At 43.5% G+C, this 18,690-nt stretch overlaps 1 protein-coding gene across 3 annotated transcripts in view; it reads right to left on the bottom strand.

Moving 5' to 3' along the window:
- The window catches only part of ABLIM1 (actin binding LIM protein 1), a 221,275-nt gene that overhangs the window by 168,395 nt on the left and 34,190 nt on the right, over window positions 1-18,690 (bottom strand). For 2 of the 3 annotated variants that reach the window (XM_012663916.1, XM_012663915.1), the window contains exon 1: window positions 7,756-7,911. The exons of the other annotated variant lie outside the window; for it this stretch is intronic. In XM_012663916.1, the coding sequence (XP_012519370.1) occupies window positions 7,756-7,771 (16 nt within the window). In that variant the 5' untranslated portion in view covers window positions 7,772-7,911. Of the gene's footprint in view, window positions 1-7,755; window positions 7,912-18,690 lie in introns of those variants that run through there. 3 annotated transcript variants of the gene reach the window in all.

The raw sequence follows: 18,690 nt of genomic DNA, 5'->3' as shown, positions 1-18,690 counted from the left end.
CCTGACCTGAACTGCTCACTCCTAATCATCCCCTGGTCCTTTACCCCCAACACTGGCTCAAAGTTTATAGAACTGAGCTCATCTTCCTTCCCCACCCGCCTCTTCCCTTCACCACCCACATCCTCTCTCCCATCCCCACCCCCCTACTCTGCTCCTCCTCCCAAGTCCTTCCTGAGCTCATCCACATCAAACACCAAAGTCTAAGGAAAATGGGTTGAGTTGCATCCCCCTCTCCCCAAATTCATATGTTTAAGTTCTAACTCCCAGTATCTCAGAATGGGACCCTATTTGTAGATACGGTCTTTCCAGAAGTAATCAAGATAAAACAAGGTTATTAGGGGTGGACCCTAATCCATAATGACAGTGTCCTTATAATAAGGGGAAATGTGGAGACAGACACGAATGTAGGGAGAACACCCAGTGAACATGAAGGCAGAGGTGGAGTGATGCTTCTACACGCCAAGGAGCACCAAAGATTACCAGCAAACCATCGGAGGCTACAAGGGAGGCATGGAACAGATTCTTCCTCACAGCCCTTAGAACAGCGGTCCCCAACATTTTTGCCACCAGAGACCGGTTTCATGGAAGACAATTTTTCCATGGACCTGCGGGGGAGGGGGTTCCGGGGTGATTCAAGCGCATTACATTTATTGTGATTTACCGTGCACTTTATTTCTATTATTATTACACTGTAATATATAATGAAATAATTACACCACTCACCATAATGCAGAATCAGTGGGAGCCCTGACCTTGTTTCCCTGCAACTAGATGGTCCCATCTGGGGGTGATGGGAGACAGTGAAGCCCGAAGTTTGTTGCTTATGTCCAGTCTACTCTGTAATCTCGTTTTGGTTGCTGTCAATGCAGAAACCCCTGCCTTACAAAGATAGGATGCTGGAAATGGAAGCGGGCTTTTCAGTGCTTTTGCGGCACTCTTAGGATATTCTGCCTTGACGTTAATCCAGAACATATGGAGATGTGAAGTTGTCTGAAACATACTTTTAAAGCCATCATCATTTGTGATTTCAGGCAGTTGATTCTCTTCTAGCACAGACAAAGTCGATTCACCTGGCTTATTCGCAAATGGGTTTCAGGTCCATTCCTTCCCAGTTTAGGGGTCTTTTGTGGTCGGGAAGCAATGCTCAAACTCTTTCGAAAGCTGAGACAGGTGATCATGCACCAGCTGGGAGAAAGAAGGCCCTGGCTCAGTCTCTTTCAAAGTCTCTGCTAATGTTTGAAACATGTCAAAAATCCCAATGTTCACTCATTGCCCCCATAATTCCAGTTTGGCTTTGAATGCAGCCACTTTATCTGCCGACTGAATACAGTTGTCGTTCTCCCCTGAAGTGACAGATTGAGTTTGTCAAACAGGTTGAATATGTCACACAAGGAAGCAAGTTTTGCCATCCATTCTGTGTCACTGAAATGTGCTGCCAGTGGTGACCGTTTTTCTAAAAGAAATCTCTGAGTGGCTCTCGTAATTCAAATCCTCTGGCCAGTGACCTACCTTTAGAAAGCCATCTCACTTCTGTGCATAAGAGAAGACGTGTGTGCTCTGCGTCCGTCTCCTCACAGAGCTGCAAGAAGAGATCTGAGTCAAGAGCACGTACTTCGATGTGGTTGATAGTTTTAATCACATCCTGCAAAACATCGTTTAGTTCAGGTGACATTTTTTTTTGGCTAGCTAGCATTTCTGTAGGGATGACACAGTGCACAGACTCACATTCAGAAGTGATTTCCTTGACCTGAGTAGTGAAACCAGAAAGCTGTCCAGTCACGGCAGCTGCTCTGTCCGGCACATACTGACACAAAATGACCAATTCAGTTTTCCTGATGTGTAATCATTCGAAGACTTGAATAGTTCTGCAGTTGCAGTGTTGGGTGGCAACAAAAGTGCACACAACATATCCTCATGCACACCCTCCTGAAAAATATACTGCACAAAAACAAGCTTTGTTGCCTTGTTGTCAATGTCTATAGACTCATCAACCTGGATTGTGAACCATAGTGACTCATTAATCCTCTCGAAAAATTGTGTCTCAATATCCTCTGCTATTTCATCAATTTGTCTAGTTATGGTGCTAGCCGAAAGAGGAACACATGCCACCTTTTGAACTGTAGCCTCTCCTAAAAGTTCACAGCAGATGTCTTTGGCAGTAGGCAGGACCAATCTTCACCAATGGTAAAGGGCTTCTTAGCTTTAGCAATGCGGTGAGGCCCTAAGAGTGATGCTCTCAGTGCAGACACATTTGAGGAAATGGTGGCCTTCAATAATTGCTTCTGTTCTTCGTGTTCACATTTTTTTTTTCTTTTGAAAAACTCCAAAGGCTTGCCTTTTGGTGCAGGGTGCTTGGTCTCCATGTGGCGAAGCAGTTTTGAAGGTTTCATGGCTTCATTGGATAGCTGGTCGCCGCAGATTATACAAAGCGGGCTTGGAGAATGTGAATTACCTGTTGCAATGAACCTGTAATTTAAGTAGGAGTCTTGGTATTTTCTTTTAAACGCAGCTTTCATTTTGTTGGCAGTCTTAGAGTCTTCTGCTCTCTCATCATTGGGTCATTCCCCCTTTTCAAAGAAGCTCTCCAGCGATATTTGCTTTTTACTCATTTTTGCTAGGGTTAGCTTGGGCTTACCAAAACTGTGAGAGAGACAAGCGCACAGTGCAGGAAAGAGGCGTGGACAGAAGTGGTAAATAAAATAATGGGCAGGCCACGCACAGACTAAAATAAGTGTCGGATTCTGACATAAAGCCTGCCACCAGATGCAGCGGTGTAATTGAAATACATCAACTTACTTGCCACTACAAAGCCCGCCACCAGATGCAGCTTAATTGTCACTTGCCACTCACTGACAGGGTTTCGATATGAGTCTGCAAGCAATTGATTTATTATGGTTTCTGTGCAGTCACACCTCTCTGCTAATGATAATCTGTACTTGCAGCCACTCCCCAGCGCTAGCATCACCACCTCAGATCATGAGGCATTAGATTCTCACAAGGAGCGCACAGCCAGGATCCCGTGCACGTGCAGTTGACAGTAGGGTTCGTGCTTCTATGAGAATCTAATGCCTCTGCTGATCTGCCAGGAGGCAGAGCTCAGGCGGTGATGCGAGCAATGGGGAGCGGCTGTAAATACAGATGAAGCTTTGCTCACTCATCCGCAGCTCACCTCCTGCTGTGCAGCCTGGTTCCTAACAGGCCACGGACCAGTACCAGTCCTGCTCAGTGGCCTGGGGGTTGGACACCGCAGCCTTAGAAGGAACTAACTCTGCCCACACTTTGATCTCAGACTTGTACCTTCCAGAACTGTGAGACAATAAATGTCCATTGTTCAGGCCACTCGGTATGTGGTACTTTGTTACAAAGCAGCCCTAGCAAACCGATACATAGAGTGACTTGGACTCAGAACCTTAAGATCATTTGGCTTCTGAATTCCTCTCATTACATACACCCAACCTGCTGTCAGGTTCCATTGATTCTAATGTGGTGGCTTCTCTCAAATCTATTGTTTTCTTTTCATTCCGATTTATTATATGTCAAACATCCCCAGTGTTTAAAGGGCCAGATGAAGAGTCACCTGCTCCAGCAGGCCTTTCCCGATCAGCACTCTTGGAAGCTAAATCTCCCACCTTCAACCTGCCAGAGCACTATATCTAAGCCTCTCTAAACACCTACTTCATATGAGTTATGTGTGAGCCTATTCTACTTCCTCAGCAGATGGTAACGAACCCTAGGGCAGCCACTGTGTCTTCTAAGCCCTCGAGACCTTCCCGAGTACCCCACACCTTGCCTAACACAGAAAGAGCATGCAGGAGATGGTGAGCGAACAGGAGAGTTTCCTAATCAGAACCAGGGTTACAGAATCTTGAAGGAAAATAAAGAACTGAGATAGAACATCTCTGTAGATGTATCTATTTTGATGAACAAGATTACTCCATTTTCAGCAACTGAAATGAGCTGGGAACTAGACACAAAAATGAGGAAGACCTTTATTGGCGGTTCTGCATTATTATTTGAAGCATCTGTTTCTGTCAAAAGCTAACAGGCTTCAGGAGGGAGCTGTGGTGGTCTGGTTTGCTTCCCATGAGGATTTTTCACAGCTCCCACCCTTTGTACTCAAGGGAATTCATCTAACTAAATCCTAAATTCATCTAACTAAACCCTAAAGAGATCTGTGCCCAAGGGGTCTCAGAGTTCCACTGTTCTCCACGGCAATGGTTCTCAACTACGGCAATTTTTATCCCCAAAGGGTATTTGGTAATGTCTGGAGACATTTTTGATTGTCATGAGTAGGAGGTCAGTGCTACTGGTATCTACTGGGTAGAGGTCAGGAATGCTGCTAAACATCCTACAATGCACAGGACGGAATTACAAAGAATTATTATATCTGTCAAAATTTCAGTGGTGCTGACGTTGAAAAATCCCACTCTAGAGAAAGCATTTGCCTCGTGGAGATGTGTATATGTGGGTACCCAGGTGAATGTCAAGGGCAAAGTCCACACCCCTCCATTTAGAAACCGGAATCAGTTTCATTGGGTACCACTCTATCCCAAAAGCAGGCTTGGCCATCTAACAGAGGCAGGCAGCTTCCAGGAAACAAAACCAAAGTGAGGTGCCCAAACGTACACTCTATTCACCTTGATGTGTCTCTCTTGCTCCTAAATTCTTATTCTTTCACATGGTTTTGAAACCATAATCATTCATTATTCTTTAAATTAGATGAGTGCTTATTTAACTTAATTTCTAGTGTTTGCTTATTCTTGTTTTCTCTAACAAAATCATAAATCCCTCTTATATTTTTAAAACTTACACTAGAACACACATAAGCTAGACAATTACAGCTTTTAAGTGAGTATAGAGTTTAGGTTGATGAGCCTGTATTTAGGAAGACAGATATTGACTGATAACCCCACAAAAACCTGCCTTGCTTCTTTGCTACAGGATACAGCAAGGGTAAGGTACCCTTGAACACATAAGAGAAATAAGCATTTAATCAAGATTCTGGAATCAGTAAGTGCCTGGAAGTGAACGGGTGCCTGGTCAGGAGAACAAAAGGTAATGAGAATCAAAGGATGCTGGCAAATGCCATTCCACACTAGCATTTCTCTGCAGCCCATGTCAGCCCCAAATCAGGTATTTTATCCTGGAGAGAAAACTGCGACACAAACCAATATGAGTTCTAAGTGGTAGGCACAGCAGAGAGTCTAGCAACTCTGTCTCTGGCCTGCCATGTTGCTTGGGGTGGACACAGCCATGACCTGGGCCTATTCAAGGGCGATTCCTATCTGCTGCAGGAGGAAGGAATGGGCTAGACCTTTCTGGGAGCAAAAAGAAATAGAGAGGACTGGAAAAGTTTCAGAATCAAGACGACTCAGGTTTCTGTCCCAGCTCTGACAAGAGGCCAACCTGTCTTGACTGTTTGACCATCTATGATGGGGCAGACCCTGAGCTATGCACTGGAAACCTAAAGAGGGAGACACAGCACCACCTCTAAGAGGCTTGCTGTCTAGTGACCGAGATAGCAGTTGTCAACACACTGTGGTATTGCAGTCACTGATCCATGTACGTTGTGATGAGACACAGAGCCTGAGTACTTGGTCCAGTGATCTGCTGTGTGACCTTGAGCTATTTACTTACCCTTTCTGATCCTCAATTTTATCATTTCCAGGATGAATGCCTGGACTACATGCTCCCCTATGCCCTTCTCACTTTAAAGGCTGTGATGAATTTCCCTTTTTTCCGTGGAAGCCCTTGTGTTGCTGCCAAAAAAAAAAAAAACAAAAAACCCTCTGCCTTCTTCTGTTGTTAGCCAAGGTCAGCGCAATCAGAAAGCTGGAAGGCAGCAGTGTGGACTGACATGAACCTCGAAATAAAAAAGGAACAGCCTTTAATCAGTGGCTAAGGGTTAAGATAATACTAGTATGTGACCTCTCAGTGGCCTGTCCAAAGTGTTCCAGTTAGAAAGTGGCCACTAACGTGCAAAGCAACGTGAACCCAGGTAATCTAAGCTTTGGAAAATCTACAATGACTTAGAAAAAGAGTTGCTATTTGAGGACTATTGATCTATGATGTACACCATATATAGCAAGTCTAGGGCTTCCCTGAGCCCCCCAGGAATAGAATCAAGCAATGGCTTTTGTGATCCCCTTTCCCATCACTCATAAATTACTCAAATCGGGGAAGCAAACTCAAATCCATTAGCGACAGAGACCAGGAACATGCTGCGGTAGTTGGGTGGGAGGCACAAATGAAGACACCCGAACTCTAGTGAACGGCACCATCTGTATTTGGTACTGAAGGCTCCTAGAAGCACCTCAGAGAGGAAACATTTATTAGAAGCACCTTTATTTACACCAAATCATTGCACTCAGTTACCATTTACACACTGAAAGGCCAAAGCTACAGCATGTGATTATTAAACATCCGCAGGAGCAGAGTGGATAGAGCAGAACCACGTTTCTCTTTGTCCCAAGATGCAGCCTTAACACTGTCATGCTCTCAAGATCCTGTATCTCAAACCATTCATTAGTGCAATAAAACCAAAATGAGTTTCTAGCAGCAAGGATCAACTTGAGTTCAGCATTTTCATCTTAAATTTATTCCCTATAGTTGCTTTAAGAGAAAGTAGATGGAGCGAAGTCATTGAAATGGTTCATGACAGCCCCCAAAGAGCAGATGTCTGTGTTTGTGGAGAAAAGCACGCCCGACGGTAAGAAAATGTAACAATAAATCCAAGTTTGCCAGAAAGCAAAATTAAAGGCTGGTTATTTACATTATAAAGTCAGTCAGTGATGATCCCCGAGACATAGGAAGAGAAAAAAAATCAAGTTACAGAAAAATGATCATAGAATGATCCCATTTTTATACTCATATATGTCGGTCTCTATGTATCTATATTATTCCGGTCTAGAAGAGTAACCATTAACAATTTTATTACTAGAGAGGAATTGAGGTTGACAAGGTAGGAAGGAGGGGCTTTCATTTTTCCCTCTTTATTCTGTAACATTTTACTTTCTTAACACAAAATATATTTATATGTTACTTGAATAATTAAAAACAAGCATTGTTGTATTCTTTCACATTTCCCAGACAAACGAATAATTTAGACTGTAATTCAATTCTGAAAGAGTCACCTTCCACTTGAGGACCACGCCTAGTGCATAAATAATGTACACCTGTGCAGGGCACGCCGGCCCTCTCCCTCGACATGCTCCTTATGATGTGATTTTGTTCCCTTGCCATTTGCAGCACCTTTAAGGTGTTTGGAGGAATGATTAGAGATAATACTTAAATGACAGATTATAAATGCAGAGCATCTGAAAGAAACCCTTGAGAAGCATCTCCTTTCGGCCCAGCCCTGGTAGGAAAGAACCTTCCATCTAATATCTTAATTAACTTATTAATTGGAAGGTAGTATGTGAGGAAGGGAATGATGGCTCGGATGGGGGCAGGAAGACAAGTCTCAAACACACCCCAAAATTCAAAATGCAATAGCAATCTAAAGAGACACCCACCCCAGAGCTCAGCTGTGCAAACACTCCAGAAATAGGATGTGCTTCAGACGCCGTGGCTGAATTAAAGGTTCTTAATGAAGCCTCGGTTCAGTGGAAAGCCAGACTCCACAATACAGACTCTCGCACCGAGAACATGTCTGCCCGGCTTTCCATTGATCACTCGCCGTTAGGCGGCCGAGCCCTGCAGTGCCATTCCAACTTCTGCAACCGTGCACGGGGATCGATCGATATGTATAATTACCTTTCTCCTTCACCATGGCAACCGGGTCCTCCGCCGAGCAGGACTGAAGCGAACAGGAATAAACTCCAGGAGTGGAAGCGCGCCTGGGCGGACAGATCCGCGGCTGCAGAGGCTGCCGCCAGAAGCCCCCGCATCCACTCGCGAAGTCCGGGGCTGCCGTCTACAACCCCGCCCCTCTCGGAGGACCAGGCTCCCACGCCCGCCCCGTGACCGCCCCCCGCGCCCGCGCCCGCCCCGTGCGGCCGCGCCCTGCTCCGGGACTCTGCCCTCGAGCTGAAACCGCTCGCTACAGCTGCTGCCGTAGCAAATGCAAAATTCCACCGTCCTGATCTCTGGTCATTGACACCACCTCGCATCCCTCGCGCTGAGGACGGCTACGTACGAAAGGCTCCTGAACCCTGGACCCCTCCCAGCGTCTGACAAATGATTGCCAGGAGAGAACTCCCCGCCCCCCGCGACAGCCAGGGACTGTTTCAATAAGTAAAACTAGTCGATTGTTAGCTTATTAGTTTCCAATTACAGCTGCTTTCAGGCAAACTGAATAGGTAAAAGTCGCCTTACTAAAACAAAAAGAAAAATAATTCTAGTGGCAACTTCATTTTCTCATGAATAATGAATGATGATATTTGCTTTACTCTGCTGTTCGCCACTATATTTACCTACACCGGGGAAGGCAGAGGGAGCTGAGACAGAGGGAGCCTGGGAAGAGGATCTTTCAGGATTCAATTTCTCACCCAGGATCAAAGTAAAAGTCTGACTTACGCAGTTTAGGAGGATTCTGACTTCCACCTTCTCCCTCTGCTTCACTGGAGTTTTTAGACAAGCCCCTTGAACGCGTGTATGTGAGGGAGGAGCCCTACTCACAACTGGGGGACAAAGCCTGGTCTAGAGCCAGCCTAAGCCTGACCCACAGGGTCATAGGCCACTGTCCCTTGAGTGAAGGGCTTCCTGGTTCACAAAGCCAACGCCCCCCCATTCCAACACCTGTCTCCCAAATCCAGATTGCTGGGTCCCCACCGCATGTCATATACATCCACCATGTGGGAGAAATGGGATGAGCAAGAGACAAAAAGACAGACGTCGCACCACTCAGGGAGAGCAGCAGATGGCCAACACATCTTTCAGAACCAGAATGCACAGCCAGTATTAGACGGTATTTACTGCAAATATTGTAACGTGTTGGGTCTAAGAGAGCCAGGGGAACAGAAAGGAATGAAGTCAATCAACCTGCCTCCTCTTTGACTCAGTGCTTACGGGTGAAATAAACTACGCTGGGTGGGGCTGGAGAGAAGAGGGAAAAATGGCCATTCCTTCACATTCATCTTGGGCAAGGCCTTTGCTGCTGGCTTTCTGATGTGTGACAGCAGCGCATCTCAAGCAGCTGTGACATTCCTGCATCTGTGACTCAGGGCTTTACTATTAATAGCTTGGGTGTCTCAGTCTGTAAGTAAGGGCTAAGTCCCCTCCAACCCCTGGGTTGTCTTTTCTGTGACACATACTTCGCCCACACTATTCCCCGCCCCCACGGCAGCCCCAGAGGGTCATGTTTTTCCTAAGTCAGCAGCCAGCTGGAGTGTAAGCACCGAAGAGCCTTTAAGCGGCTTCTCTAACCTTCATTCATAAATACGAGCCAAGCAGGAGAGAGACTCGACCTCAAGTCCAGAGGGGTGGCAGGGTTCAAGAGCAGGGAGGAGGCAAGCCCTTCACATTCCCCAATTTTCATGGCTAAAACTGCACTTGTCTACTTTTCCCAGCCCTAATCACCCGCAAAGCCTTTAAGGAGATGCTGACAAGCAAAATTAACTGCAGAGAGCTGGAATTAGTTTGTGTTCTGAGCCTAGCAGGTGAATTTATTTTATTATATTTTTACTGCATAAATACATCAGCATCTCACTTAGTCACTCCTCCCCAAGACTCTCATGTTACTCAGCTCAAAGTTAAGGGAACAGCTTTCTCTCCTCTCCCCCCAGCCCCTTCCTCCCTACTCGAATGTGACAGTGAAACACCAGTGGTTTCTAGTCCAAACCCAACCACGCACAAGTGTTCCAGATACTGCAAATGCCATTAGTTCAATTTCTCTTTCACTCGGATGACAGTTTTTTAAAATTCTGAGATTTGAGTTTACTAACCAAACTGGTCTCTTATTTCAGTTCAGGACCTACCTGTATACCTTTGTGGATAAACTGCACAGAAACAGAGTTTAGAAATGCTCTCTGGCAGCTCTGGGGACTAAGCTAGCAGAGTAACAGCTGGTGCCTATTCATTTTCAGAGAAGCCTTTTTTAAAAGAAAATACTACATAGTAGTTCAGACAGATTTCCCCCCCTCTTGTTTTCCATGAAAAGAATTTTCCTGTACCACAGTCAAAGTGAATGAGTCACCAGCATTTAGTTGCTAAATAACAGTCATATGGCAAAAGTCCCCCCAACAATCAGACACTGCTACTTTAGGATAAAAGCATCCACTCTGCGCTTTTAAGATAACCAAAGAGGGTATTACTAAAGTTATTTTGGGAATGTGGGAGAGTAGAAATTGTTTTTTTGTCTCCCTGCCTTAGGGAAGAATCGTTAAGAGCTTTGAGAACAGAAGCAAAGTGTAGGTATTTTCTACTTTACAGTTAAAGCTGCAAGAAGTGCAGCAAAATAAATCAAGAAAAAAATGAAATATATGGTTCATAAGAAGGGAGAACTTTTAATTCTTATTTCTAAGGCTGATATACAAAGGCCTTATCTCAATCTCATTCCACTTGGATGAGGTAAGTCTTCATAATACAGACACCAACCCTGGTTTTATTTGTTGTTATTTGCCCCCTCAAACTGACTCACTGCTGCCTTTTCATTCACTCACAAAATAAAGCAAGTGTTGTCCACAAGTGACCAGAGGACAGAAACCATTTTGTTGGAGAGAAAAGCTTGTTAGCATACAGCCACTCTTGGCAAAAATTCAAGCGTAAATCATTTCAATAGCGATGCCAATTAAGAGGGAAAAGTCACAACTGGGAACAAGCACCCTGGCGGAGTCCACTTCCTCGCTGTTTGTCCTCAACAGAGCCGTGGGTCACCCACTGCACGTGCACCTGGAGTGTGGGAATTTCAGGATCCCCCCGTGGCCCCGGGACCCCAGGTGTCATCCTTCAACTCCTCCAGACTCTTCAGCAAAAGCATGCTCAAAATCCTCTCTAGCAGAATTCAGCTGAAAGAAACTTGGAGAATGAGTTTCTATTTGCTTTCATCTTAATGTTTATGTCTATTAACCACACTCCAGACATTTCTGGGCCAACTGCTGAGTGCCAGGTACTGGGTTGGCAGTACAAAAGCAGGAAGAGAGAAACCACTGCCTTGTAGGTGCTTACCATCTACTGGAAACATACACACACACACACACACACACTTCGTGAAATCAGGAAGGTGCTAAGGCAGAAGGAGGAGGGTGCAGGGCAGTGCTGAGCCCAACTTGGGGAGTTGGGACAGGAGGAGTGGGGAGGCGAGTGAGGGCTGGCCAAGTGAAGAAAGAGGGAAGGATCATGCAAGCGGAGGTAATGGGGCAAGAAGGTAGCAAGTCGTGCACTGTTGGTGCAGAGTAGGGAGCAGCTGAAGATTAGGCTGGGGAGGAGGTCACAGAGGGCTCCCAGCGCCAATCTAAGGCATTAGAAATGGTGTGGTTAGAGCCTCAAATCTGAGCTACCTGTTTCTTCCTAAATTAAGTTCAAAAGGCTTTGGCTGCATTTCAAGATCCACTATGATCTGTTTCCAGCCATATTTCCTCCTCCCTCCAAATCGGGTTGTGTTGGTGTGTACATTTCTAGGGTTTGGCAGACGGTTGACATGGAATAGATGCCCAGAAAGTGTCTATGTTTATTAGTTTATTTAAACATTTTCCTAATGAGTAGAATAAAAGGATAGCCACACGTGTCACAGGCAGCACTTGAAGAAGCACAAACCATTGGGGTTGACTTATCCTGCTGTAACGATGGTTTCATGTCTACAACTGGGTTATACGCTCCTTGAAGGCAAAGAGGGTTTCACACTTTACTAGTCCCCCAAGAGTTTGGTTTGCAGACCTCCAGGGATAGAAATACGAGGGGTGCTTTAGATGCAAACACCTGGTCCCCCCACCTCAGGTCCAGTGACTCAGATTCCCTGGGGATGAGGCCTGAGCTGCAGAAGCTCCCTCTGTGACTGGTTAATAGACTGGTTTGCAAAGCAGGAGGATAAACTGAGATTTACAAGCAGCTATAGACCATGCCACTGCATCTGAAAAATAATCCCTATGTTCTCAGTTGGCCAAAATAACAACCAGCCCGACATTCACTGCGGTCTTAATAAAAATTTATTGAAAGTGGTGATTCCAAAGTTTTCTACCATCTGAAACAAATTCCTAAATGTCTGAGCCCTCTTGATCCTACTAATGCTCATGTCCCCAGCTGACAATTCCCAGGATTTTTTCCATATGAATCTCACAGAATCAATGCCCAGCGAAGTTCTTTTCCTTGAGTTCTGAAAGCACAATTATTTTGCGTTTTTTACCCAAACTTCATCACGTCCCTTTTCAAAAGCCAGTTCTGACTTTGGACCTAAGCAATAGGTTGTAGCTCAAGAAAATGACAAAAATTACTATGGTATATATAAATCTCACTATAAAGTGTCCACTAAGGATATAAGTGACAGAGTGAACATAAAATAAGTCATTTTCCTACAAGTACAATGAAACCTATTGCTGAAATTCAAAGGATCTTTTGGTAGTAAAGAGAGTTTCACAGACCTTAGACTAATTTCAGGCACATGAGTTCACAGAAATAGCTCTCTGAAATATTTGGGAAAAGACCATTTTTAAAAAACAGTTTACAACTACTTTCTCTTCTTCCTTAATATTTTCTAGGTAGAAATCCAGTTATTAGGACATAAAAATAATCGCTTTCTATCAGGTAGGATTGCAATGCCTTCCCTGACAACACTCCCTTCTTTCTGGTACTCAACACCGCCAGTGCTCTGAACTTGACTATATCGTAAAGAAGGATTTACGTGTTTATTTTTGCAAAACATTTTGAGTTTTCTGAGGGAAAGGGGTCACATGTTATGGTATCTGTGCCGTATTCACATACTGATAGGGACAAAGTAGGAATACAATATTTGATACACAAATAAGTATTCATTCTAAGTATTCCTTTTTATAATCAAATGTACTGATTTCAAAATCTGACACAAATAAATTAAAAGTAAATTCAGTCTCTTAGATAAAAATCAATTTAGCGGTTGCTTGAAAGTATCTGCCAAGCTGCAAACCAGTAAGTATTAAATACCTTGGAGAGAAAGCAAGCTGAAAAGGAACTTAATCAGTAGTCATTTTACAAAGTACCCTTAATAATAATAATAACAATAATAATGTCACCGTTACAGAGTGCCCATGATGTGTCAGCCACCATTCTAGTCTCTTTGCATTTATCCCCTCATGTAGTCCTGAGAACAACTGGATGAAGTACGTATGATGACATTTACATGTGAGAAAAGAGGTTTGTCAGAGGCCAACGCCCCGCGCCCTCCCTTTGGGGTGTTGGGTCTTCCCTTCTACCAAGTTCCCCTTCCTTGACTACACACTTACACAAACACATTTTTAGAGGTACAGTATGTTCGTATTGGTACACTGACTTCTTTGGCACTTCCAAAAGGCCTGGCACAATGGAAATGACATTGCATTTTTGCCTTGTCTGTGTAAAACAATCTGCTCTCCTGATACTTTATCCTTCACTGGTTTTTGGACTTGTTCTGATAGACCCGTCAGGTGAAGAGCTTCATAACTTTGGCCTGTTGGGCTCATCCTTGACTGGACAGGGAGAGATGGTGTAGCCAGACCCACACATCAAGACTTTTAAAATGCAATTCAGTCATTTGCCCTGTCTAGTTGTTCTCAAGGAATGGCATTTCTGTGGTTTACGTACAGAGAAAGCTAAATTTTTTTTTTTGGTCATAGAATTTTTGCAAGGTTTGCAAAGCCTATATTTGCCCCCCATGCCCCCGCCCCTTATCTGGCCTTACAATTCTCCTAACTATGCCCTGGAACACCCCCAGAAAACAACCTCTCTCTTATCCTCCTGGGACATTTCAGTAATCATCTGAGAAACTAACCAAATAAACAGGAGACATGCACAGCTATTGCTGCATTTGCTACCACAGGAAGGGCAGCTTTGTCTTCTGGCATCTAGCATTGAGTTTCTCTGGTTCTTAGTACAGAGAAGGAATCTTGCAACACTCGTTTGTGAAATCTATAACCTGTTGGCATAAATAAACATTAATTAAGATGAAAATGAAAGTCCTAATGCAGACTTGTCCAAGGTTACACAATGACTTAGAAATGGGTCATAACCCTCAGGTCTTACCTCACACCCACTGGTTATTCCATTTTGCCACACTGGCCACGCCCGCAGCCTGATCGAGCACAAGCTGGGTTTGAGTTCCAGCTCTGCCACCTGCTGAGTGACCCCCCCCACACACACACAACACACATTATTTTCCCTCTGGATTTTGGCAGTCACAATGGTGAATAATAATAACACACTGCACTCGTGAGGCTGTGACGCGGACAGGGCCGGTTTCACAGCGTACGACCTGCACAGTTGCACATAGCCCTGTGTTCAGAAGAGCCGTTTGTTCGGCTGAATCCTTTGCTGTTGCCATATTGACATTTGTAATAATTTAGTTATCTTTTTTCTTTTTTAATTTTTTTCTTTTTTTTGAGACAGGATCTTGCTCTATCGCCCAGGCTGGAGTGTAGCACCATGATCATAGCTCATTGCAGCCTCAAACTCCTGGGCCCAAGCCATCCTCCTGCTACAGCCACCCAAGTAGCTGGGGCTACAGGTGTGTGCCACCATGCCCGGCTCATTTTTTTAATTTTGTGGAGATGGGGGTTTCACTATGTTGCCCAAGCTAGTCCTGAGCTCCTGGACTCAAGTGATCCTCCTGTCTCAGCTTACCAAGGTGCTGGGATTGCAGGCATGAGCCACCATGCCCCGTCTGTAATAATTTAGTCTTTAAACTCGTGTTTTGTAAGTAAAGTCCAATGAGACAGCGGAGCATGCACGTGAGCAGCGAGATGTGTGCAGTATGTATGTCTGCCATTCCAGCTGCCTGTGCACACAGGGTGTTTGCACTGCTCCATGAGCACAGGATGCCAGTGTACCCACAATGCATGGGCATTCAGGGAGACTCAAAATGAGGACAATGTGTGTTACATCTATGATGTAACTTCCCATTCACACCAGAATGCTTGCTTCAGATGTACAAAAAAGGCCTTGATGCTCTAGGAAACACAAACAACCAAGAAACCTTACCATACCCCTTCCTACCCACGTTACCTCCCCGTGTTAGCCAACCACTTACACTAAAACTGATGACACAGAAGGGAAGGGACAGACAGGGCAACCCATTGCCTCCTGTCCTTCAGTCCTTCCTTATTCATCAAACCAAAGGCAGAGAAAATTGATAAAATGTACATGTATCAAGAAGTGCAACAAAAACAGTTGAGTTAGTTTTGTGCAGCATTTCCAGTGTTCTGGAAAGAATGAAATACATACACATCTATGATCTATGAAATATAAATCGTATAATTTCAGTGATGCCACATATGCGTTAAATGTTATATTCATATTTGCATTTTAAATTGGCATTGCACAATATAAAAATAACAGGTAATATTCATGTTAATAATTTTAATTTTACTCTATTTAATGCAATATTAAGTAGCAAATAAAAACACTATTGAGTTGACAGAGAATCTATGGAATAAAGAAAAAAGCTCTATATTTTAGTACCACTAATGGCATTTTCCTGTCATTTTAAACAAGGGGTCCCACATTTTTCCTTTTGTACTGGGCCTTGCAAATTATGTGGCTGGTGCTGGGTGAAGATAAGAAACACTGTATACGAAACAAAGTGCTGGGCACCGAGAAGGAATGCAATGAAGAATGATGGCGATGGCTATTATTTAGTTTCTTGCTGCTCCATCAATTTATAACAGAATAGGATAACCCTGAAAACTGTAAAATTCAAGTTTTCAAAACCATCTTAAGCTATAGGAAGCCTTCTGATATGATGAAACTGGGGGATTTCACTTGTAATCCCTTAAAGAATTCAGTCCCCCTGCTGATACCTTTTTATGTGACCTCTGCTGCCAAAGGAGAAAAGGCACCGTGATGTCAACCATTAAAAAAAGAGTGGGCTTCGATGTTGGGAAATCTTCCCAGGAAGATAAAGTTATTATCTTCAGCCCATTCATTCATGCAACAGATATTTATCAAGTGCTTACTAAGTGTCAGGAACTGTTCTAGGTGCTGGAATATTGCAGTGAACAAAACAGACAAAAATCCTTGACATGAAGGAGCTTACAATCTAGTGGGGGAGGACTCATATAATAAAATATATAAATAAATTATACATATATATGATATATAGGATAGAAAGTGACAATATTATGAAGAAAAAGCAAGACTAGACAATAGAGAGTGTTAGGAAAACAAGTTGTGGTTTTAAGCACAGTGGTCGAGGAAGGCCTCTTTCGAAAAGTGTTGAATAAATATCTAATGAAGGGGAGCAAATAAGCTATTTGGGTATCTAAGGATAAGCATCCCAGACAGTGAGCAATAGAGCAAATGTCCTAAGACAGGAGCTCACCTGGTCTGTTCAAAGTGTGGGGAGGCCAGTAAGAGCAGGAGGAGTGACGTCAGCCAGGTGGAAGGAGTGAGGGCTTATAGATCATTGCAATGACCTTGGCTTTTTCCCTAAGCAAGGTGGGAAGCTCCTTTGTTGAGCAGAGAAAGTCACATGATCTGATTGTCAGGTCCACAGACTGTAGATATCTGGCTGCTCTGTGGTGACTAGAGTTAAGGAGAGTGGGCACGGAGGCAGGATTTTGAATTAGTGCACAAAATTAAAAAGAGCTCAAAGATGAGATGATAACACAACAGAATGAGATGAAAAAGATTACAGAAATTTAGAAATAAAAGCTGAGGACTAAGATAGTAACAATATTAAGCAATGAAACATCAAGGAACAGCAAAGACACGGATAAAATATCTAATTCCTAGCAGAGAAAAAAAGTTTGAGATGATTTCAATGAATGCAGAAGAAAGAGCCTAAAACAATGAGAAAAAGCAATAGATATGCAAGATAAAGGATGATTTAAAAAATGTATATCCCAGAAGTAGAGAACCTAAGAAGCAGAAAATGTATTTAAAGACTAAATACACAAGAATATCCCTGCAATGAAGATAGATCTGTACTTGCAGATTGAAAGAGTATAGATATAATATCTTGGCAAAACTTGATACAGAATGTTAACCCCAAGTCCAGATTAAGCTTTCGAACTTCAAAGGATATCATTCTCTATATTATATCTAGGCAAAAAAAGCCTATCACCCACAAAAATAGAAAAACTGAGGCTAACCTTGGATTCCCCAAAACAATGATGCTTAGAAAACAACAGAATAATACCTGGAAGTCTCGAGAGGAGGAAAGTGTGTGTCCCCTGTGCTTGTTCAGAGATAAAGGCAATGAGTAAACCACCGCAAACACAAAGGTACTCAGAAACACAACATCAGAAACCTTTCTTGGGAAAACAGCTTGAAAACAACATCCAGCCAATTAAAAGATGAGTAAAAATAAACTCAGGAATGCAAACGCCGTAGTAAAAGCACTAGGAGTGACCAGTGAGTTCCATTAAATGTGAAGCACCACAATTATCGCATCATGGGCACAAAAGAGAATGGGAATGTTTTGTGCAAACAACAGCATGAAAACAGTATTATAAGTGACAAAAATCAGGAGGTGGGTAGGAGAGAAGTACAAGAGTGCGCTCCTGTCCTTGTTTTCACAGCAGGGAGATGACGACTTGCACAAGACTGTCCAGATCCTTAATCTCAGCATCTCACAGGAGCAATCTCGGATCACATCACCCGATCGCTTCATCTTCGCTTAGTGATTATCACTGTTTTTATACCATAGTTCCCACTCCTTGGACTTGGTAAGGCAAAGGGTATCTTCAGGGTTCTTTGAGAAAAGGTAGATGACACACCTTTACCTTTTCACTGATTAGATCCAGATTCTCAGTGCAAGAACCAAAATCTTTTCTAGTTTATTTATATCTAGGATTTCCACAGCATCTTTCCTCCAGACAGATTGATGAATTTAAAAAAAAAAAAAAAGATGATACGTTGGTTCTAAGGATAGCCACATAAGGTTTTATTTTATATTTACAATTATTTAGCCTGCATCTTCATGAATATGCCATGGAATTCTCACAACAAGGTTTTCATCTATCAATATAGAGTCATTGTCCAGATGTAATAACATGATTTGGGGGACTCTGTCCCATCCATTCCTCTTCTGTCCCCATTCTATCCCTTATTTGAGTAGGCACTGAGTCCTATGACTCCTCCACTTGGCCATGGATGACTGGGTGGTTAGTAGACATTGGATCAGAGAGAAGGACCCATACATCAGCTGGTGGATGGCTTACAATTTACATTCTGTTTTGAAAAAGATAAGTTGGGCCAATTAGGTTTTCACTCCTGAGAATCTGAAGTTGGAGATACACATAAAAGTCCCAGTCAGTAGTGGGAACCCACATTAAAAGACACGGTAAGGCTGGACTAGGGGTAAGCATCACAGAGCCATGTGCATGCCGAAGTTTCAAGGGGTGGAGTGTCAGAGGAAGCCAGATAGGAGGGAGGAGAATGGGACATGCCTCCAAATTGAATTGCTGGTCCCAGAGCAGGCTGGAATTCTGTATTTCCTGAGACCTGGCTGTTCAACATTTTCTGGGTTCCTATAAGACCTCTCTATGTTCTTACACCCCTTCCCTCAACCTCTTTTGATGGAAGTATTGAGTAGTATAAATGGGTTTCTGTTCCTCATAACCAAAAGATCCTTCATTAGAATGGAGG

Source organism: Propithecus coquereli, unplaced genomic scaffold (genome assembly GCF_000956105.1).
Source record: "Propithecus coquereli isolate 6110/MARCELLA unplaced genomic scaffold, Pcoq_1.0 Scaffold84, whole genome shotgun sequence".
Classification (NCBI taxonomy): domain Eukaryota; kingdom Metazoa; phylum Chordata; class Mammalia; order Primates; family Indriidae; genus Propithecus; species Propithecus coquereli.
The sequence above is the reverse complement of the archived record's forward strand: the minus strand, read 5'-3'. Positions and strand labels throughout refer to the sequence as shown.